The sequence below is a fragment of the Anopheles stephensi genome, chromosome 3, assembly GCF_013141755.1.
Source record: "Anopheles stephensi strain Indian chromosome 3, UCI_ANSTEP_V1.0, whole genome shotgun sequence".
Classification (NCBI taxonomy): Eukaryota; Metazoa; Arthropoda; class Insecta; order Diptera; family Culicidae; genus Anopheles; species Anopheles stephensi.
Genome location: NC_050203.1, coordinates 38721555 through 38745871, shown reverse-complemented (window position 1 = coordinate 38745871; position 24317 = coordinate 38721555). Strand labels below are relative to the sequence as shown.

Here is a 24317-nt window from a genome sequence, read left to right as displayed (position 1 = left end):
TGATGTTGAAAGAAGTGTGTTTATTCTACTCCCAAGACACTTCGGGCTCGAGTGTCCTTTGCTGCTTGTACGGCACCCACCACCAAGCACTTTTCCCTCCCGTACCCCCTCAGGCCACCCTGAACACTTTTTCCTTCCGTCAGGAACAATTCGCAGCAACACGCGTTTCCCAGGCGTGTGCACCACCCAGGGAGCCTGAGTGTGTTCTTTTCGTTTCGTTCTTGAAACGTTTTTTTTTTGTCTGCTGTTGCTTCTCATCTGTTTGCTATTTACTTACCTTTGCCCGCGCGTTCATGAAGCACCAGCTCGCACGGCAACAAAAGCGCGAAACAACGTGCCACAAAAGCCTGTTTCGCGATGTAATCCGGTGTAGGCTCCGGCAGCTCAAGCAACGGCATCAGCACCGAAGCTCACAAGAAGTAACAAATATGGAAATTCACCTGCACGACCCTGCGAAGCTACCTGGGTTAGTACTTTGGCCCACATCACCCAAACATTCCCAACGGAGTTGAACGTTTCCAATTTCCCACCCCTTTCCACCCCCCATTTCCCCCTTTCCCACCCGAGGCCAGACGGAAAAGTCAGACCGAAATCATCATCTAAATCTAATTCAAAGTTTACATTATCTCCCACTTCGCAAACGCATTACGGCAAACCATCAGCATCATGGTACGATTTATGTTTATCATGTGGTGATTTCTGAGACGTGATGAATATGTTTGCACGGTGGGTAAACACTGGGAACGAGGTGTGTGTGTGTGTGCCAGTGGGGGTTTCTGCCGCACGTATGTATGTAACCGGGTGCTGCTTAATGGCGTTTTGTTTCGACATTTCAAAAGGATATTTTCCTGCTTTACCCTGTGTGGTGCAATGACACGGTAGCTGCTTTACGGGACAAAGTAGACGCGATATAGCCGTTGCTTCTCTTTAAGATCTCTTCATCACAGCATAACCAGGGGAGGCCAGTTGGACAGAATGGACACTTACGTCTACTTTTCAGAAATGTTTTAAGTGATAGCAATGCTGTCATTGCTATTTTGTGGAGACTTATTTCAAGACCTGAATTTCTTGAACGTCCTAATAAAACTATAACTCAGCTCTGATACGACTAACAGGGCTTAACTCTTTTTCAGACCCAGTCTACAAAACGCTGTTAAAACTGTTTCTTCAAACCCATTTCAGACTTCAATGTTGTCTAGAGAGACAAATTAACATTACTTTACTCGATTCTCTCAAACAATGTTTGCCAAAATGGTTAATTCTTGAGAATTTGTTTCGAACAATATGTTGTATTTTTTGTTTTAAATACCCTAGCTTTGCTTTAAAAACACCTACAGGGTATTCCCATGACATGAACAAATCAGTTACAATATCAAAATATTCAATATCGCACATGACATTATGAAACACTTGACTGAAACATCGATATGGTGAAGAGAGATGGAAAACAGCGCTAATAATGTCAACAGTACAGAGCGATGCTATTTTATTACTTTTAAACTTAATCTTCGTAGAAATATCCTGAAGATCGTGTAAGGTTACTAGAGTATGGTTCGAACTCTTAGCATACCACAAACATTTTTTTTATTCAAATAAAAGCTTTTATTCCTCCACGTTTTTTTCCCCTCCTCCGAACGATAGCGGATCAAGGTCTATGGGGGGCCCGAGCGGAATGGCAGTTGAAGCCTTCTAATTGCAACACGTTTATGAGTAAGACCAACAGGATGTCCCTCGTTGGCGAGGCACCCCTAACCGACGAGGCCCTGAGCCCTAGGTTGATCCGCCACTGCCTTCGAACCGTGAAAGAGCACCTTACCCCGGATTTTTCGTCATCCATAGGTAAAGTCCTGCTCCTAGTAAGGGTCCATCCTCTTCCGGTTGCATTCGGACTTTTTGATGGTTTTCAACTCTTAGTATGTGACTGTCCATAAACAGAGTCATAATCGTGGTTCACATTCGTTGCTTCGGCGCTCAGAGCTATAGGTGTGGCCTCTTTCTCACTTCTCTGTGTTGGATTAGTACGAACTTCAATCGGTGCAACTGCCTCTGTGTCGCACTGAACCCACCCCATATCATACTCATTCATACTTTTCTTCCTTCATCCAGTCATACATTATCAATCCAATACACGCGAGGTATAAGACAGACAAACAGTAGGAGTTTATGGAAGGGAAGAGATGGATTCACACTGATAATCCGTTCACTTGGCAAAAATCAAAGATAGCTCTTAGGTTCACCTTAACTGCGTCTTCCAGTAGATTCCAGTATTGGAATGTTTCTTACAACTTTCCAATGTGTCTAACAAGGCAACAATAAGGGGGCTAAACTCTGATTGAATTAGTCGGAGTTTCCCGAGGAGGTGCATTACTAGTTATTCACATTTTAGCCCAGCCTATACCTACATTTTAGTTATCTCAGTGGTGAAAAGTGAGTGCCTGTGACTACCACTCTCGGATCGTTATTTAGACTTTAGCCCAATAAGAATACGAGCAGCCAGGTAGGTCCATAGAAGATGATCTATGGGATTGATTCTGAGGCCGTAGCCGCATACTTTCGAGTCGACTTGCCCTATACGCTAGAGTTGGGCGCCCATTTGCGAAAGTCTAAGTCTAGGCATCATTAGACTAAACGAAACTCAAAAGATGACATGGAACAAAGACTTGTAAACTCTTTCTAAAGCAGTTCAAAAATTACGTTAATTGGAAAAAAAATTAAGCGCAGTACACGCTGTTACGCTTTAGTTTTTATGTTTTATGGTATGGTATCGAGAATGTCTATAAATGTCCAGAATGAATGTCCATGATGTCTATAAGAGAAAAAAATGCTGATCTTTAGACGTAAAGTCTTTATCTGGTTTGAAGAATAAGCTTTAAGGCGGTCGCAGCATCGCTTTGGCGTTACCAATTATGGCCCAAGATTCTGCTTTTGAAATTTCTGGTATTGCTAATTTGCTTCAAAAGCTTATAAACTGTTCTTTTCGATTGTCCTACTCTTATTGTAACGCTGTTCTTTGTTCGATGATTTGGAGAGATGGCATCTGAAATGATTTCAGGATTTCGACATACAATAAATTTTAGTTTTAAAAATCAATTTCCTAATTTTTTTTGTCACACTGAAAACTGTTTAGCAGCATAACCGGTCATAGTAAAACTATTTAGAATTGATATACTCAAATCTTTAAGAAGACAAAATTTGAAACATAAAAACCTGGGAAACGTTTCCTGGGCTGCTGATGCAATAATGATGAAACTATTCTTCACTTTGCACTGGCATTGTCTAGCTTTGTCTCAAATTTAAGATCTATTGAATATTGCCAATGCTAGACTCAACGAAAGAGCTCTACTGGCGGGTACAGTACTGACGGCAATCCTGTCAAACCCATTCGTACTATTGACTAGTCAAAGGATTATACCGAGAAGCATTGTAAGTTACGTGGTGATTAGCACGAAACCTATTCATGTAGGTGAATTGTGTATTCTTTCAAAATGATCCTCTGTCATTGACATTTATTGGAGCATCGTTGAGATTACATCGGACTTCAAAATGTTGGCGAATGTCCTCAAGCCCTCTTTCAACGGAAAACGTAAATCATCTAAGGTCTGGATATGATTTTCATTCAACTTCAACAAGGCTTTATTGGAGGCTTTTTTTAACTTTCAAACGCACACCTGCTAGCAAGGATGATCGCTAATTTACGCACGCACCATTGTACTATACTATCAACACACGAGCAAAGTGCGATAATACGACACATTCTCAATAAATCTGTCTCACCACAGGGAACGGCAGCAGACTTTTACGACCGATAGACTTTGATTTATCATGCAACGCTCCAAATTACTCTTCACCCATAGTAAGAGTAATTGCTCCCCGTAAGCTTGATGTCAGGCTCTGGCGGGATCAATACTGCCGCCACTTGATGGAACCGGGATCGATTCGGTCCCGGGAAAACATTAGTATGGTGCTACAATTTCGGGCACAATCTACTCCATCTATTAACAAGAGCATGCCAAGCCACGCGTATGTTTACGCAATCACGTCAATTGGATATTTATGACCACTTTTCGGGACTGCTCACCAAAAGGTCACACTGTCCCCACGCGTGAGATGTATGTGCTCCTTTATCTGTTTATCGAAAATGTTGGGAGCAAAAATTGGTAGAAAAACATTTCATTGAAAAAGAAAATAAAAACAAAAAATATTTGTTTATTTTTTGCTAACTTCTCTAGAAACCATATATGAAGGCGACTAATGGTGCAGATTGAATGGCTTTTTCGATAGTTAGATTAATTGTCGATGGTTTCTGTCGTAAAGAACTATAATTAATTGTAGTGTGGAATCTAAACTACAGCACGGGAAAACGGGGGGGGGGGGGGGGGGGGGATTATTTTTTTGACTTAAAAAATACCGCCATGCAATACCAATATAATAGTGAAAATGTTCCAAATTTTTTTACACATACACTGATACTATTTTCTATGGTAACATCCTAAATTTACACACTATTGCGTCGTTCTTCTTCTTGATATTTTTTGGGTTTATTTTCTTTTTTTTTATGCAAAACAAACATTTTCGATAAACTCCATAATATGCTGTAAAGAAGCTTAAAAAAAAATTATACTTTAGCTACCATTATCGATTTAAGTTGAAGTCAAGGCGTTCGATAAGAGAGACGGTTTCTAACGATTATTGTTAGAAACAATTTAAAATCGTAAACAGTCGGAATTGGTTGCAAAAACTGTGATTAGACAAGTTCTTCCAAATTATAAATCGAGCGTATACACGGCATGTTGAATATTGCCATTTGAAATTTAAATCATTTATAAACTTCTCCAAATGGCGTCTTATCGCATCCCATGTACTAGAAATAATGTAGTATGCAGAAAAACATAAAATTATATGATAAGACCTCAAATTCCTAAACAAAATTGATGAAAGCAAATTCAAGGTTGAAAAGTGAAAACAGGTTGGCCTGGTGGCCGAGGCGACAATGACGACGGTCTTTAAACGACAAGACCGGGTTCAAATTCCATCCGAACCGTTTCTCCCTAGTAACGAATGACTATCCAAGTAGGTGCTATCATTAACTCTATTAAGCCTGAATTAGCAGTCATGACCTAAGAGGTGAGGACTGGCCGAGGCGATAACGGCGGCAGTCTACACACGGCAGGACCGGGGTTCAAATCCCATCCGTACGCAGCCTACTACCTAACTATGGGTATAATCAAGTCACAGAAAGCCGGAAATGTGGCCAAGACCTCTCGAGGTTGTAGTGCCAAAGAAGAAGAAGATGAACTATAAGATAATTTATGGTCTATTTATTTATTTATTAATTAATGATGACGGACTAATGCCGTATTGTCACCACCGCATGTGGTGAATGCGAATATATTCACAAAAAAATAAACAATTAAACATAATTAACTAGGCATTTCCTCCTAGTTACTTGCCATATCCCGGGCATGCTCGGTTTATAATTTATGGTCTAGTTAGTGCAGAATAATAGCATTCACACATAACAACCATTACAAATTTGCACACACCTTAACATTTTTTTTGTTCATCCCAAATGCTGCCACATAACACAACTGTATGAACAATATGCAGCAAACAACCTTCATTAACGAAAATATTATTCTAACCACGACTTTTAAATGTTTTTCACTACCTGCCATTCAGAGTTCACGAAAAAATACGCCTTTTTATAGAATGTTTTATTACATTTTTTATAGCTAAAGGCGTTTTTAATAAACTTTCAAAGTATGTATTTTTTCTAGAAAAGTGATTACTACAAGCATGGTGAAAAAATATACAAGTGAAGAGATACTTTGCTTTATAAAATGAAACAGAATATTGGAATATGTAGAAAAAATAGTCTCACTGCCACAGAATGGATGAAAATTGTTCAAGTGTGGTCCTAACTTTGTTAAAAGTTTAACAAATTAGCAGTTTTTTTTTCTTCGCATTGCGATATGAAAAAATAATTTGATATTTAAATTTTTTTTACTTCACATGTTTACGAAATGTTCATTTTTAAAAGGTATTGAAATTAAACAAAAAAACTTTATCCCAGTGTTCAAGTTTTACAGGAAATATTGGTGTGGCTATAGAAAGTGTTGTCAGTGTATGCGGTGCAGTGTGTAGCCACATTGACTATCAAACGTGTGCTTCCAACTCGTAAAAGTGTCTGTGTGTGGCTTTTATTTAGTTTCTCGTATCTAATTCTGTCCTAAAGCTATAAGGTGCTCACCTACCTAATTCTCTGAATAAACTGAACAGGTATATGACGTCATACTATATTTCTCTGTAACGAACAGATTGTTGATTCTTTGAGCTATTGCTTCATTCATCTCTTGATATGATGTCATACCTGATAACGCTGGACACTTGATATGAAGCACCATTATCGCCAATGCAACAGTTAGTCACCATCCAACATTCGTTTATGAGACAAGTCTTTCCACGGAAGGTGTAGTTTTCGTTGTCAACCCAATGGATGTGTTTGGGCCGAATTGCGATGCTGACGCCGTGGACAACAATGCCCGAATATTGTAAGTGCGCTTCCCATGTAAAGCTACACGAATTTGTTTTCAGCTCTATTTAAACGTAATTTCTCTTGTTTTTAGAGCGCAAGAGACATCGACTTCCAACATAATTTCCTCGTCGGTCGTCCACAGCATAGAGATTGTTGATGATGCGCACTACGATATGCGACACGACCGGCGTGGAGTAGCAGTGATATTCAATCATAAGCATTTCTTGCACGAACCCGTACGCCATGGTACGGAAACGGATTGCAACAACATCCGGGAAGCGTTGCAAAACTTACAGTTTGAGGTGCGTGTGTATGATGATCTGGAGCGTAGCGAATTAACTCGAGTGCTCGATGAGCTGGCAGAAGAGGATCACAAGAACCGGGACTGTTTGCTGGTGGTGATAATGACACACGGTGAGGATGATGTGCTGTACGCGAAAGATCGCACCTTTCGCGTTGATCGCCTGTGGGAAAACTTCATCGGAAAAGCCTGTCCGTCGCTGCTGGGCAAGCCGAAGCTATTTTTCATACAGGCGTGTCGAGGACACAACACCGACACCGGTGTTCGGCTGGAAAAATCCAACAAACAGGCGACTCGAACTGATGCTACAACCGCTGCAAGAGAACTGCCCGCACCAAGCATACAGCCGGGACGATCGAAGTCGATACAGTATGCCATACCGTCGATGGCCGATTTGTTGGTGATGTACTCAACCTACAAAGGTCATTACTCGTGGCGTAATCCTAGCCGCGGATCATGGTTTATTCAGGCACTTTGTGATGAGCTACGGATGCACGGAAACAGTAAGGAGCTGCTGCATCTGTTGACCGCCGTATCGCGCAAGGTGGCATACGAATTTCAGTCCAACGTTCCCGATGACAATAGTTTGAACAGCAAGAAACAAATGCCCTGCATTGTGTCAATGCTTACGAGGCTCGTTTACTTTCCTAAGAATTAAAGCTGCTGTATCGCAAAAACTACACAAACAAAATGTGAATAAAGCTGCATTCTGTCTGTTGCGTCCAGCAACAAGCGGACCCAGGATAGTAAGCTTTTCGGATCTTTTGAGCAGATTTTAGCATAGGCAGATAGCACACGGTATTGCAAGGAAAAGGTATTTTAAGGTTGTCCCCATATGGAGCCATTTCTTACCAGATAGACTACGCCTAAGACAATGAAGACTTTTGAACGGCAGAATATATCGAACAATATCGGTAGTAGATTGACGCAACTTGCAGCTGCAAGTAATCTGGTAGTGGAAAGTACCAAGATTGTGCATAGAGACATCCAGTAAGCCTCTTGGGAATCCTCGGATGGAACCTTTTCTAACCAGATAGCCCACGTATTGATTCAACGGAAAATCAACCACTAACCAGATCTTCACGATACGGCAAATCTTGGAGAAATGGCGGAGCAGCAGCTGTGCCTTCCACTTTCGTAATCTCTTCACTGATTTTTAAGCCACATATGACAGCAGAGTAAAACTATACGACGCAATCTGTCATTTCCGGCCAAACTTACCAGGCTTGTAAGAGTAACATCATATGCCAGATGAAGGTGGATGGAAAACTCTCAAAGCAAAGGGTCCTTTGCTACCACCAGTCACCTGTCTTCTTTTCAATCTGGCGCTAGAGAAGGTCATCCGAGACTCAAAAGCAAAAACTTTGAGGATGATTTTCTACTAGTAAATCTACACCCTGACATTCCCTGATAACATAGACATCATTGTTATGAAGCTCTGCGAGGATCGGGAAGGATCGGTTACCGAGGATTTTAGCGCCCGTAAGTAAGTAAGCTAGTAAGAAACTTTCTTTCGAAGAACGCTTTCGAGCACCGTGGATTATTCGTCTTTATTGTTGCATCTGTTTCTTAACCGGAAAGTAAACAAGCTTCGTTAGCATCGATACAATAGAGGGCATTTGTTTCATGGCGTCCATCGACCCGCTCTGTGGCACGTGCGATTGATAATCGTAGGCTACCCTGCGCGAAACAGCAGTCAGCAGCTGCAACAGCTCCATATGACGCCAACTCAATTCCAACTCCGCGCACAGCGCCTGTATAAACCAGGAACCACCAACGGGATTTCTCCACGACACATGCCCCTGGTACGATGAGTACATCACCAACAGATCGGCCGTTGTCGGAATGACATATTTGTTGGAGCTGAAACAGTCTTTATCCACCACGCCACAACCCAACTGCACACCCTTGTCAAACGCGGTCCCTCGGCAGGCTTGCACGAAGAACAACTTTGGCTTGCCGAGTAACGTTGGGCAGGAATCACCCATAAAGTGTTTAAACAGAACGTCTACTTCATAAGGCCTATCGAAGGCATACAGCACGTCGTCATCGCCATGCGTCATGATCATCACCAGCAAACAGTCAGCATCCGAATGATCCTCGCTGGCAAGATCGCTCAAAACATCGCAAAGCTGCGCGAATGGTAGATCTTCGTAAACACGAACATCAAACTGCATATTAGTTAGGACTGTGACGGCGGCACTACAATCCCTGCTGCTTCCCGTACGTTTGCTCATCAGCCTAAAGTTCTCATGGTGCAAAATGATGGCCATACCACGACGTGGGTTGCTTGTGTCGTATTCTTCTTCGGAGCTGCCGGTAGCACTCGGCGCACTGAGCGTTGGCGGTGTTGGTTCGGGTTGTACAATCGCGTTGCTCCTGCAGAATGGTATTGGAAAACAGTAGAAAATCTTACAAAAATGTTTAGCTAAAAAGATACTCACACCCTGTTTCCGTCAGCGAGATGCCCGTCAGTCATCGAAGGAGAGCTCATCGTGCCTGGAATCATCTTTTACCATCCTAACTACAGCTGCAACTGTTCCTCTACTACTGATCTGACTCTGCCGTACTTCAACATCGATAGAGCTCCTTATCAATTATGCAGGGTGTTTCATTTCTAGAGCCAGAACATGTCACGAATAAATATCTGAATATATATTATTTATCTAATCGAAAATAAATAAATAAATAATATATTATTTAAGGCATGTTTTGTGCACACTGCCGGTTTCGTGCTCTAGTAGATAATTTGAGCATAGTAAAATTTTACTCGTATTGATGCAGTAGAAGAAAGCTTCAACGTATCAAAATTTAATTGCGATAAGATCTCGAAACAGCAAACCCTGTAAATGTCAATATCGATTCTTATCAATGCAAACTTCCACTCTAAATAATTGCTTTAATATCGTATTGCCATCAGCTGCTAGCACAGTGTTGCTGATATTATGACATCATGTTTTACTTCTAGGCAATGACTCAAGATCACCTTCCGGAACAGCTTACCATCAACTCATTAGGAATAAAAGTTGTACACCTTATCTTCTCCAGCGCTCTATGCGATTTGTGAATAAAAAAATAAGTGTTGCAATTGTGGTATCTTTTCTCTAACCTCTTTTTTGTCTCGTATTCTTTCCCCCGTCAGTACTGTTCAAACTAATGTGCCAAAAAAGCTCGTTGATGAGAACATCAATACATTATCTGGCGAAGCCTTCGAGCCTGTTCAAGGGCTACGACTCTGCCACAGTGGGTCAGGTGTTATCAACGATGTACATTTCTTACGTCTCTCACCGCTTCGCAAATCAACTACATGTTTTTCCATCACTTCTCCACGCCCAGAAGCAAATTGCAACGCCTTGCACGGTGCGGCATATAAATCCCTAGCCGTTCAACAAAAAAACGACAGTCAAGGGTGCGATGCTTCGCCAGGGAATATGGCGGACCTACCACTTGTACCGCTGGCAGAGCGTGCCGTATTTGAGCAGCATTAAAACATGAAGCCGGCAAACGTATGCCCTTCACAATATGGCCAGCGCCGTACCGTGAGCGTTTCCCACGTCAGCTCAATCCTTTAGGAAATATTTCAAGAACGTCGCTTTTCATTCGGTGCGCCACATCACCGTTGCAACGCAAGACAGCCCATGCACTGCTGCTTCCTGCGCGCATTCCCTTAGTGTTCGTCATAGGTGGCCAGCGTCGAAATCACGGTAGGCAGGCAGTGTTTTGCTGGCGGAACTGGCACACCGCACGACACGGGAGCCATCTGTCGAAAGGCACACCACCGCCAGCCCGATTTTCTCAGGCACACCGCACAACCATCCTCCAGGGAGTGCTGGAGGATTGTTCGAAAGTGAAATATTGTTTCAAGGATTGGACAAGAATGCCAGCCCGGCGAAAGTGAGCAACCGGCGTACAAAATCTCACACTCGTGCACTCGTGCTGACTCGCGGGCCCTGGGCAAAGGCTTTCCTTTTTTTCCTTGCTGCTGCAGCACTGGCCGTGCTGGAATTAAAGCGGCAAGAAAGACAAATCCGGAAATCGATTTTGCCCAAAGCCTGCCGACGCCGACGAACCCATTGTCGACGCAGATGACAGGCGGGCAGAAAAATGGACCCATGATCCGGATGAATGGGAGTGCGAGCGCAGCAGAACTGTAAGTGACAAAAAAGAAACAAATGCATCACACGCTTAGTGGAAAAAGGAACTTCAAGGTACGCCACAGGGCGCCCAGGAAATCCGGATAGAATCAATGCTCGATACGGTGAGAGAAAAGGAACTTCATTTACGCAACTACCAGTCCACCTCGCTCTGGTAGGCACTACCGGACGTCCGAAGCAAACCCGGAAGGTAGGATCTTCCACTGGAGATGCACATCTCAGCGCCGTCAGCGGACGATCGAGTTGACAAATGCCAGAGTCCCACCCTCCCCCCAGACACCGGACGGTTTACACGTGCCGGAAGAAGTCGAGATCATCGGCGCGCGAAGAACTTCATTATGTGACACTAATTAATCCCAAGCCGCCCGTTGCAAGCGGCACGGAAGAACATTATCATAATTTTATTGCGTCGTTAACGAATCCGCACGATACGAACGCCTAGTACGCCTCGGATTGCGTACTTTGTCGTGGTCGTCGTCGTTACCGTCTGGCACAATCCGAAGGTAAGAAGGGCTGATGCTTCTTCCTTCATTAGAGCACCCAAACCCCTGTGTCGCAGGAGGAATCTTCTGCCGACACCTTCGCAGTCGCATTGCTGACCCTCGGAAGGTGGTAATTCTGCAAGAGAGCAGAAAGTAATCCCTGCTCCGAAGATGGTGTGCTAATGCGCTGAGGAGGAGTTTAATGTTTGTACATTAAACACACTAATTATGCTTGTGCCCTTGCTGGTGGTCGCTTCGTGCTGCACGGTCGGTTAATGGTACCGCGATTTTCCGTACAAATCTCTATGATATGTGGTCCGCATTGGTATCAGCACATACACATCACATGCTCAGGACACCATTTTGGAGTGATTTGTGGGGTAAAGAAACGTAAATATGATCTCCGAGGGAGGTGAGATTTAAAACTGTTGGACATGTTATCGTTCTGTGATTTGCTAGACGTATCCACCCAAGAAGAATCAAGGACAAAGGCGAATTCTTGCGACGGATTAAATATCCAGAATTAACTACTCCTGCAACAAGAATGAACATTATAATCTCAACCACAAGACAACAGGTTTCAAAAAATTCACCTCGACATTCTCACTGACACTATTACACTGATAATATTGACGTGGAATCATGACAAAATCTAACGCTTGCTGTTTTCTGCTGGATGTAGACCTTAACAATAATACAAGTCTTGTTTAATCTGGTCTGTTGCAGAATTTATTATTTATTATTTTTTTATTATTTGTTTTTAGTGATTCAAAACCTCAATTGACAGTCCAACAACATTTTTTAACTACTTTAATTTTGAATAATTAGTACCTTTAGCAAACTTGTTCAGGTATCCTTTAAAAATAACTAACCTAACAATAAACATTATAATACATTTTGAGATGATCGACCTATCTCCGTCCAACTTCGCTCTCCACAGAAACTTTTCCTATCTCTTTTCTCTGCTCTCTTTTGGTCGTGAGCTTTTACGCATGATTCCTAGGCTACTGTCGACTTGACTTATCTACTTTCGTTCTGCATGGAATTCGTAGCCGCCAAACCTTCCTCGTCGGATGCAATGGATTCAACCCGGAACTCTGATACGAGACATCCTGGGTTGCATAGACATGAGGTACATGGGGCATTTCTACCACTTAACCACGGCTTAATCCTTTCATCCCTTAGCCCTCGCTCCCTCCGTTAGTATATGTTAACTCCCATTTTTTCGTTGAAAGTTGTGATTTTAATGCCAATATCTAAAATTATATTGTCAGTGCCTCATTATATCTTCAAAACTAAAAATCGGATCGAGACATCGACATGAATTCAAACCAAAAGAGATCAATTATCTTGCTATATTTTCATGAACCAATCTGCAAATAGCTCCAACGAAGCTATCAACAACACTAGCAGCACCATCCAGACACATCAGAGGGACTGCAATACTCAAAAACAGCAATAGCATGAGCAATAGAAACAAGCCACAACATATACAACAACAATCACCATTGTTTACCACCAACAAGCTCTCTCACCTTCTCTCTCTTCTTGGCCTAACGACCTCTTAGGTCATGCCTGCCATTTTTAGTTTACTAGATTTAATGATACCACGTAGTTGGATAGTCAGCCCTCACTACGGAGGAACGGTCCGGATGGGATTTGAACCCTGGTTTTGCTGTAGGAAGAACGGTGTCGTTAACGCCTCTACCACTGGACCGCCCCCCGTTATACCAATTAGAATTCTTTAATTTTAGTCCAATTAAAAATTACAGCTTTTTGCTTACTATGAGTTGGAATTTGTGGTCAAGCAACTTTTTAATCCTTTTTGATTTTCATTGATTAAATGTATCAGATTCGATTGCTGTAGACTTACTTGCAGTCATTATTACTTTACTGTTCATCTTATTCTATTAAATAATGTTGAGAGCCATTGAAGGCTTTGTTTCAATAAATTAGGCAATAAAAATTGAAATATTTTTACACATTTAAACTTGTGCGACATTGGACATACAATTTACGTAAAAACATTTCTGTCTACGCCAGCTTTTGCTCTTTCGTTTAAAGCGCTCCAGTAAGAGGTCATCCATCGGACCTCGAGTTCTGCTCCCTGTGTAGTACGGTGCCCCGTACTGTGACGCTTATGCCAACAAGTTAACACTTGACATTGATCGGCTACTCGAATCGATTGGCACAAAGCGTACGGCACCGAAATCCGATAGTTACGCCAGCCAAAAATATACTCCCGTTGCAAGGGCATGCCAATGGTTTGGTGACCGACGTTGTTGATCTTTGTGCTGGCACTACCCGAAAAAAACAGTACTACTTCCTCCAAAGCTTCTGCAGCCAACATTTCGTTCGGGCTTATATCATCATCTATCAGACGAGCCCGTGCTCGTCAACTGTGGGCTGTGTGCATCCAGTGTGGGGACTTGAAATGCCAAATAAAACATCATAACATCAATCAAAACCCCCAAACGGTGGCGGGATCCAATCTTGTACCAGTGCATCTCCTTTCGCTCCAAGAGTTCTTGATGCTTTCGAATGTATGAGCATGTCTGATATTGTGCAGGTTTTGCCGTTTCAGCTTCAGCAGAACGTTTGTAGTGTACGGACGGGATGGTGTTAGTAGATACATTTGATTCACCCTTCCGGACCTAATCAGCCAAAACAGGTTAGCTTTCCGGACGGTGACGGTAACGCGTATGCCACTAACAGCATCCGATCCGGTGAGCTTGGTTCCATCGTTTCGAGTCGATATGTCAGCTATCATTAGATGGAAAATAATCGAAAAGTTTAAAAGCTCACACGAATGCGCTTTGGTACTTCAGAAAAAAAAGAGAATTTTTGATTGATGGAAGCAGAAACATTTCTGCCTCAAATTCACCATGTGCTAAACTACCAGTTGACACATTGCTACCGTTGACGTTGACTCGTATCAGCGCTCGTTTCGATGATCGGCCTTTGAAGGTGTCACGGAGTGTTATAGGTTTATTTGAATATTTTCAATATTCACAATTTATGTAGTTCAAGTTCGTTAAGTTTCTTTAATGGAATCTGGTATTATCTTTTTAGCTAAAATGCAAATAAATGTTTAGGTGATCTGATCCGGTCCTGCACTAAAAGCGCTAAATTGTCGAATTCGAATTTAAACGAATTCCATTCAAACCGTCGCTCCTTGTAGTCAGGGGCTAGCCATTCAGCTAAGAGTACAATCCAGAGAACATCCTTTTGATTGACTACGGTACAGCAGAAGTGGAAAATATAGCTCTCTGTTGAATGAAATACACCAAACGAAATAAGAATAGCATCCCCTTGGTTTTTGGCAATATTTTAGAGGTGAGTGCAATATGCTTTTGTTATGTGGGAAAAAATATTTTTATTCAATGGAAAACAGCTCAATCAATCCTCAGTATTCACAAGTACGACGTTACAGTTGCTTAAAGCTATTTAATCATTTTCAGGTGTCATGCCATGAGGCAGGATAGACTTAACGTTTTGTAATGATTTAAGACCCGCAGAGTGCACTAATCAATCAAAACAAATTACGAAAATCATGCTTTAGTCAGTTTTAAGCTATGGATCGCGCCCTTTTCATGTTGCTAAAGGAAGTATAGACACTGACAAGACTTGCTCAATTTCTAGCATTTTGAATTCAGTAGTTCAGTAGTACAGTTGAATTAATTCGAGCTCTGTCGCTCTTTGAAGTAGAACTGTTCGTGACTACCCTGAGTCGAGAGAGATTCCTGACAGAACACATATGCTACACAGGTCTTGTGGGAGCCTCACATTGCAATTCTACACCAACGAAGGATGCTATCCTCTTCGTCTTCTTCTTCATTGGCCCTACAACCTTGAAAGGTATCGGTCTACCATTTCTGGCTTTCTGTGACTTGATTTTACCCGGAGTAAAGTAGTCAGCCTTACGTACGGGAAGAGGCGGTTTGGATGGGATTTGAACCCTGGCCCTGCCCCGTGTGAAGACCGGTGCCGCTGTCGTCCTCTTCTAGTTCACAAATTTTCTACAAATATCTACTAACACTACACCATAGCTCAGCAAAGAAAATAAAGGTTATTTCTTCAATTTTTTCAATTAAATAATAACTCCAGTTAGTACTTTTCAGTGGTGCTATTCTTATTCCACACTCTTTTTCACGACTTTTCCTTCTTAAAAGCAAACGGTTCCGACAAAAATTACAGCGTAATGATTTAAAAAGATTAAAATAGGTTCTAATACTTTATAAACTAAAAAAAAAAAATCGGTTGATAAACTTTGAGAATGTTTTCAATTATTTTTTAAATTTCCTCAAACTTGTATCCATATTAGAGTTCTGTAATAAAAAATGCTTCCCGTAGTTAAAGCGCTATTTCAGATCTTTCCCAAGATGATGCTATCCTTAGAGTGATAAATTAGTGCGATGTGCTGGAACATTACTGACCCTTTTCCAGTCATGTGTGACACATCATCATCTTTGCAGAAAATGGAGCTTAAAGCCCTCAAGGGACTCATCCAACAAGGCAATCCCATGCCGCAGTCAAAAATCAATATAAAGGCATCAGGTGATCGTTCGAAATGGGTTTTAACAAGAATCATTAATTCTTAGGTTCTTAGCCTAGCATGTGGATGCATCGTTAAACCTTTGTTTCAATATTCTTTTGGCGTTAAATTGACCATGGCTTTCGTTCGTGCTTACATAGGATGAACAAACATTCGTTGTTTTCGTAGTGGTATTTATTAAAACATCACCCCAGCACAAAACCCGGTAGATAAATTGAATTTTAATGCACCCGTCAATTTGAGTAAAATATAGAGAGCGCTCGTATATTGGCCATCCAGCAAGGTGGCGTGGTATCGAACGCCCGCAGCAAAAACTGTCGGAAGAAAGTAAGCAGGCAAGCAAGCAAGCAGGAAGCTGGCCGCACATCAAGCCGTCAGGTTCGCCGCACCAAGATAGCAGTCGTGGTCTAATCCTGGCTTTACAATTTTCGTACCATATCGGGATGGTCGTCCTGGTGCTCCTGGTGTATAATGCAGCCGCCAGCCGGAAAACTGTCACGGGAAAATGTTCCAATACACTGCGACCAAAACTTTGCGCAACATTCTTTACCCGCAAACCTGACCTGACAGTAAGCTTCTTTGCAAAGTTTATCACCTCGTGGCCATGCAGCGTGGCTACCGGGCGCGTCCCGGAGAATATACATAAAGCGCGCCGCCCCAATCGTCCAGAAGACAGCACACGGTAAACGGCACTTAGAGTAAAACAAATGATAAAATAAGCTAGAGAGGTGAAAGTTTTAGCACTCCCGCTTGTACCTTGGCTCTGGCTCTGCCTCGGTGGCTGATGATTGGCGTAATGGACCAAGGAGAAACCCCTTAAATGCTTAATCTTGGCTAGGTGTTTTTTATGGAGTCGCACGGACGTGTTTGTGGCTTGAGACAATTTATGAAGCGGGAAAAAGTTAATAAAAAGCAGTAAATTTCTATTTTTCTAACGATTGGTTAATAATTGCCAAGTTTAGATTTTTTTAAAGGAATTTTGCAGATGTCTGCTCATTTGTATCAAGACGCACACACAGAAAAAGGACACACTGGTGTTACTTCAATTTCAGCGAATGCAACTTATGGCATCGAAGGTTTCGAGATCGAGAGCAGCTGTTCCGATTGCGAATAGATGTGAACGGCTGCACGGGAAGCTTAAGCCGTGGCGTTGGGTTTTCCATCGAACTTTCATCGAAGCTCGCCTCTGTCGGTCGCTGATGGTGATTGCATTCGACATTCGATAAAAGAAATACCGGGCGTGATACCATGTGGGAATAAGATCAAATTTCCATCTGCATAGCATTACGTCTGCTATCCGGTCAATGCCAAAATCATTCGCCCCTCCACCGCTCGGCTGTTGTGGGCCCGGCAGCCTACACTACTGGATTTGGCGCGGCGATTCGCAAACATCTTAGAACTCCGCGTTGACTCCCTTAAGGCCTCGACGCTTCCCAGACAGCACCAACCACAGCGACACACGGCCGTGAGGATGACGGCGATGATGATGCTTGGAAGAGTGCATTTTAAATAATGTATTCTTCATTATCATATGTTTCGTAGCGTTTTCCGTCTCGTTCCAGCTCGGTGGCGCACCGATGGTCGGACCCAACCAGCGAGGGGTTTTGGCAGCTCAGATTGGGATAGTACAATGCTTGGAGACAGCTATTGTGACGATGAATATTTCATCGTTACAAACCGAACGCCCTCCAACAGACACAAATACTTACGGCAAAGCGCTTATGGTTACCATATCCACATAAATCACATATGAACATCCTTGCTTGCTGCGTACACATTTCGTTCCAGCTGGCACAACCGCAGCTGCCAGAATTGGTGCTTGGGTGAATCACGAATGGTGCAATACATGTAGGGGGGGATGAAGTTTTCTTTTTATCGCTTATCTTCTACACACTGGATGTAAGTCAATGCTGCGTACCTCAACCATTGATTCATGTTTATGAAGCAGGTCATGAATGTTAAGTCTCGCGACTGTATTCGGCGACTGTATCGTGTATCGGTAAAACCGTTGGGCGAAACCCTATTCGGCAAAGAAGTGATTCTATTCTCAAATTTGGGTGGCTAAAAACACAGCACATAATGTACAATACGCGTCAATCGTTTGTTCTACTTTGCGGACTCTTTATGAGAGATTTTATTACAAAACAATGCCAGCATCTTAAAACGAATTGTAGCAATTTTAAGGAATCGAAAGCATCACAATACTGTTTGTTGTTTCCGGAGGTTCGTTAACTTCCAAACCCTTTTTTAAACTACAAAAAAAATCCCATTCCGTGCCCACATCCGCTTCCAACACACCCGAACCGATTTTTTCTAGAGTTTTTACTTCTTAAGACTTCAGAAAGTATGTACGATACGTCGAGCAAATCGTAGTCTAAGTAGATGTGGTTAAGCGTGCCTTGTGGCTCCTTACGCTCTCTTTTCACCCAGGTCCTGACTCCCGCCTCTGTTCTTACGTAGAGCTGTCTAACATGTAGAGATTTCCTTGCCCTTTTCATTGCCATATTTTCAATCTATCACTTGCATCATCTACTTGTCCTAGCATTTTTAACATCGTCAGGTTATGTCCCGCGTTTACATCTGGTTGTGAATAATCGTGGTATTTGTCTTCTTTGTGCTGGTAGTTCAATGCTAAGTTTTAAACCTATGCAGCATGGTGTTCTGCCTGGCCATCGATCCTCAACCAATTTAAGGAAGTTTGTTTCCTCAATCTACCTCGGTCATTGCCTGTGGTAACCAAATTGACGTAGCCTACATAGATTTTAAGGTTGCATTTGATGGAGTTCCACACAGTCTACCGTTGACAAAGAACGATTAGATATATTAAAAACAATTACATTCCCTACGTGCTAGCCTGATCTGCCTCGTTCGGCTGTCTAGCCGATCTAGAACTGTTCTTGAATACACTTTTTGACTCTACTTTGTAAATGCGATTCTTCCAGCATCCACGCATCGGCTTGAAACCTAATGTCCCATACACGTACATTGTTTGCAAAATGATCCTCCTCCACACGCGCCGTTTACTGGCTGTAAGTTACTCCATACGCGAACCTTGTTTGCAATACAACAATCCACACGCGCATCCCGCTTGCTGTTTGGTAGCCTAGAACTTCTGCTTCTGAATGTTGATAGTCTGGCGATCAATATCAGATGCTCCAATGCGCTGCTCCATTAAGGATAGTTTTATCCGTGATTTAGATTAACTTGAACTCAAGCGTAATAGGGCTCAAACAATATTTTTCGCTATCCTTATTTTGAGTAACGATGACGCTCCTGATCTCTACGTCCCTTTCAATGGTCACCTCTGTAATATTAGAACCCGCGATTTTCTGTATCTGCAATACCGTATCTATAATACTTATTTTGCAATATTTTCCTCATTTTTCAAATCCCTCTTCGATCCTCGTATAATTCAACCTCAATATGTTCAGCTTTTAGACTATAAGTTTATCTATAGCTTACAATTTTAGTTCATCTTCTTGGACTAACGACCTCTTAGGTCATGTCCGCCATTGCTGGCTTACTAGAATTATTGATATCGCATAGTTGGGTAGTCGTCACTCCTCACTATGGGGGAACGGCCCAGATTCCATATGAACCCCGGTCCTACTGCGTGACTGCGTGCGTACTGAGACCGGCGCCGCTGTCGCATACATCACTGGTCCACCCTAATTTTAGTCATTAACTATATAACGACATTGAATTTATACCGGGACGGTCCGAAGGCCGAGGCAATTACGACGCTGGTCTTCACACGGAGGAGCGGGGTTCAAATCCCCGATCAAATCATTAACACAAATGTTTCTAATGGATTTTCAATAGAGATCTCTCTCAAAACACTAGCTTTAGCTTGGAACTTCTTCCTAACTTGACTGTTCGGTGTGTTGTCTCCTAGACTTCAATCTAAAAAAGATGTTACTGAGTAGTGCATTAGTGAATAATCCTTAAAAGTCAATACTTAAACTAACTCTATTCTAGTAATTTTTTAACTACTGAAAGTGATTGTCTTAGCACTCTTACTAACTTCAAACCTCCAATACACCAACCACACGCATAAACCAAACGCCACTGCATCTCCGGAAGTTATTTGCTGCATATTTTTATGCGTCACCGCTCCAATTGTACCTCGAGGAGTCAAATTTTAGGACCATTCTCTCCCGCACTTCGTTCTCATAATATCGATGATGAACTCCCGTTTTTTTGCACACCCATATGTAGCTCACTGGAGAGTTACTCTACTGTAAAATTGAACTCTTTCAGCGCTTTCCAGCTAAACACTGTGGTTGCCGGGTTTAGGCTATCGAGCCGGGTTGGTTCCCTGATTGGATCCCACCGCTACTCACTTTCTCTCGCTCGGAACGGAGAAGGAAAAGGATTGAAAGTGCCGATTCTCCGTCTTTGCCCTAGAAATTGATGGCATCTTACGGTCAGAAGCTAACGAAATCGATCCCCCATCGATGCCTTCCTTCAGTGCCCCCGTTTGACTAGCGCTCGCTCGTCCTTTGATAAAATGTGATTTTCTCCGTGCAAATATTTGCTTCTTGGAAAGAAATTGACATTTTCTATTCATTCATCTCACTCCGGAACGGTGCATACGGTGTACGTCTTGGCATCTGAAGGATACATCCACTTCCGTCGTACGCGTTAGGTAGCCACACGATCGTAAAAATGATGCTTTCATGATGAAATTGCTGCTTCATTTCTCTGTATACAATGTCTATGTAAACTTCCTCGGTTCGTTTGCTGACCCACATCTTGCCGTGCGGTTTTCCCGATTTTCCATCTTCATAAAATGCATTTAAAGCGGACATTCGGAGTTTCCGATCTGTTGCAAAATCTACCAAAGATGCGGTCTAATCGATCGAAGCTTCACACAAGGAAGCTGTTTTGCCGCGTTATCCTGCCAGGCGTCAGCTCACCAAATCACCAAACATCTTTCCCTGCCGAATATGAGCAACGTCCGATGGTTCGCTCTAGCAGCAAACGTTTTGGCTGCCGACCGTAAAAACTCATCAAAAGTTTACAGAAACCAAAACTGAAATATCCACCGGCTACCGGAGCAGCACGAAGCTCACGGCAGCAACAGCAGCCTGCTTGTTTGAGAAGCACTCAGACCGTTGGCAGTAAGTGGTTTACCCTAAGGTTTGTCTAACGATCCGCAAAGAGCGGCAAAGTATACAAAACTCTTCTTCCCCATGCGTTGGCCGGGGCTATTTCGTGAATGTGCCAACCGGGGTTCATCAAGACGTCCGGTTGTAATGAACTCTGCCCGGTGTGCGCACACATAGGTGTTGTATGCACGCAGCAGCAACACAACAGCAACACATGACTGCGTTCTGTTTGCTGTATGCTCTAGAAAGCTGCCCACGTCTTGTGTGAAATACCATGCGCCTCCATTTCACAGCGTAGCACTGGATAAGAAAGGATTATCTTAAGCGGCTAGGTTCAAAGTCGAACCTCGTAGGGCAATTGGCAAGTAACGCTGCTTTAGGGCAACACAAACTGTGGATTCAAATTGCGAGTGTGAGATTCAGACATCGTGAGTTACTAAAATAGCCAATTTAATTTTTACAAACACAATTTTTGAAGGAATTATAATTCGCAAGAATCCAGTACATGGGTAAGCTCTGAATCCATAATTTCGTAAAAAAATATTTTACCAGTATTATTCTATACGATTAATTTAACAGATTTTTCTCTTCAAAAAGTGTACAATTAGTGTACAATGAATGCTCCGATAGCACCGTGGGTAGTTCCTCTAACGATTGTATGGTCTGTTACGAAATTAAAACCACAAACCTAATCCTGCTCACGTTTGCATGGAAAGATTAAGTGCTTAAATTCTCCGCTCTGTTGCATCTTTGCTAATCCATAATTACCTGTAATGGTGTTAACATGTCGTCTTACGCTCAAAATAGCACACCTCGCTTGATGCACCATTACCGTTCCGAGCTAGGCGACCATCCAGGCCAGCGGTGTCAAGCCCAACCAACTGTCCCAACAGTGCCATTTCTTACCATCATGCGGGCCGAGTCTCACGAGGACGCACGAAAGTTTGTCAGATTTTCCAACAGTTCCAGCTGGCAGCTGTTCTCTAGCCACGTTGGGACACTCTTTCAGGCAGCCCACCGAGCAGTGTTACCGAGTGAATTGGATAGAGCGAGAGTTGCAACAACCCAAAAAAAACACACACACACACACACCGGCCCGTGTCTCTGTGTATGGAGATTTATTGTGTCGATAGCAGATCCAGAACGTCAAGCCGGAAGCACCAACCTGGGACCGAGTTTCGGGTGCTTCAGTTGCAGCGCTCATCCAGGATAGCTTAATTACGGTCACCCGTTCTTTGGCCGTTCTTCGGCGCGCTTAATACGGTTGCCATAAATCTTCCGGCCTGTCGAATGCGCTTTGAATAAATGTCTCCTTTGAACCGTGAACGAATGTCAAACTACCAACTCAGACCTGGCTGAGACCCCCTGGTGGAACACTCAACCGTACTGCTATCTTACCTACCCCCCCGATTGAGCCGTCATCGTATTCGGTTTTCCGTTTATCACTTGGGAGCACTGTTTCGTGTTTTTGTGTGCGCACACACAGGTTATCTATCCCTTTGGGCGAGCCCCTTTTCTTCTCAGACGAAACCAAAAACAAACTGATGGCCAACCGAACGATTTACGATCATCGCGTCGCGTTAATGCAACGGTCCGGGGTTGATTCGTCCGTTCCGGTGCCACAGCCGGAAGTCGCTGTGCAAAAAACAATACCAAAAAAAAACACTTCACAAATCCGTTGTGACATCACTATCTCGTCGTTCAATCTGCACCAAACCGCAATAAAATGGAGGCGAATCGAAAATCCGACTACAGACTACAATCGCACCCGGTTCCCTCCTGGTCCGGCGAGGGCCTCACTTGGTCCCTCGGTTGCCGATTGATGGTGTTTGCTTTTCCATACAAAGAATGAATTACGGGATTTGCGTTCGGGTGACGAACGATTGATATTAAACGCCAAATAAAACACTTTAATATCAATTTCCTTGATCCCCGTCGGCACTGGGGACGCCCTTCTGCATTCCGAGACCACACGCAACAAGCTGCAGAAAAAAGGTTTGATCGGAATCGATACACACGCGATTACGATTTCGGCTTGTAACAAACGAACTGTTAATGTCTGATAAGATGAAGAGGTAATAGAATTTTCAATAACAAATTTAACAAATGCCAAAAATTAGTGTCTAGTGAAGATCAGAATTATGCAGACGTCCGTGACTCTGGAAGCTTTAAATAGTTCATTACCCCTATCAACTAGGGACCAAATATTCACCTCAAGACAGCATCCCTTGATGAACCGCCCTGCAACCAATGTCGCATGTAAACAGCTCCTTTCATGCCGTATCTGACACTGCTTTGCAAGATTTTCAAGATTGCGTTCTTTGTGTGCTGTTCCGTTGCACAAACTTTCCAACATATATTATGCCCCTGACATTAGCTGCAACCACCATCATCTGGATAAGCAAAAAACAATCTACCACAACCGTGCACAACAACAACGTTGCATAGTTCCAATTTTGGCTGGCAGCATTCATTCGCAGCCACCGCCAGCCCTTCGTTTCGTCGCCTCTTCGTCGGTTCGACGCCGAAGATAAGTTATTATAACCGTCCCAGATGAGCCCAGTTTAATATGGACTCAATTTCTGCATTGCAGCTTTTTTCGAGCACAATCAACATCAACGTGCGCTTTCGTAAATAATGCAAAACGGAGGGAGCGGCTCTTTGTTGGTGCGATTGGGACGTGGCCGAGGGAACTGCTGCTGCTGCTACTCTGGCTGGACCGCACGACCATCGTTTTCGATGATGAGACGGGTTTGTTTTTGAGATTGCTACACTCATCTTGCGGCAGATAGTTTCTGATACGATAGATCTTACGCCAAGCATAACTATCGCAGGGAGGAGTAAGAAGGAATTTACGTACTGTAAATTGGAAGAGCTCGCATGTGTGGTAGCTCGACAGCTTGACACTCCGTACAAATTCATCATCATAAAGTAAAGAGCGGACTAGGCTGTTCTCGGTGGATGAGAACCGGTTTTCACACGCTAAGATGGATATCGAAACCCGTCTGAACCGTTCCCTCGTAGGAAGGAATGACTATCCATCGGTGTGATAGAAAGAGTCAAGAAGAAGGCTTTATAGCTTTGTATTGATGTAAAATCAATACCATTTGTTAAGGTTTACCGTAGGTAAACGCCTTGAGTTTACACTCGTGGCTTCGGCTTATGAATAAAATTTGAGG

General features: G+C 42.9%; 2 protein-coding genes across 2 annotated transcripts; one reads left to right on the top strand and one right to left on the bottom strand.

Annotated features, from left to right (window-relative positions):
• The first annotated feature begins 6399 nt into the window (after window positions 1-6399).
• LOC118511884 (caspase-1-like) lies at window positions 6400-7586 on the top strand. Its single transcript, XM_036055511.1, has 2 exons — window positions 6400-6551; window positions 6627-7586. The coding sequence occupies exons 1-2, from the start codon at window positions 6493-6495 to the stop codon at window positions 7492-7494; spliced, it is 927 nt and encodes a 308-aa protein (XP_035911404.1). The 5' UTR covers window positions 6400-6492; the 3' UTR covers window positions 7495-7586.
• Window positions 7587-8360: 774 nt separating this feature from the next.
• LOC118511885 (caspase-like) lies at window positions 8361-9426 on the bottom strand. Its single transcript, XM_036055512.1, has 2 exons — window positions 9281-9426; window positions 8361-9215 (listed from the first exon to the last, which is right to left on the bottom strand). The coding sequence occupies exons 1-2, from the start codon at window positions 9343-9345 to the stop codon at window positions 8387-8389; spliced, it is 894 nt and encodes a 297-aa protein (XP_035911405.1). The 5' UTR covers window positions 9346-9426; the 3' UTR covers window positions 8361-8386.
• Between the last annotated feature and the right edge of the window lie 14891 nt (window positions 9427-24317).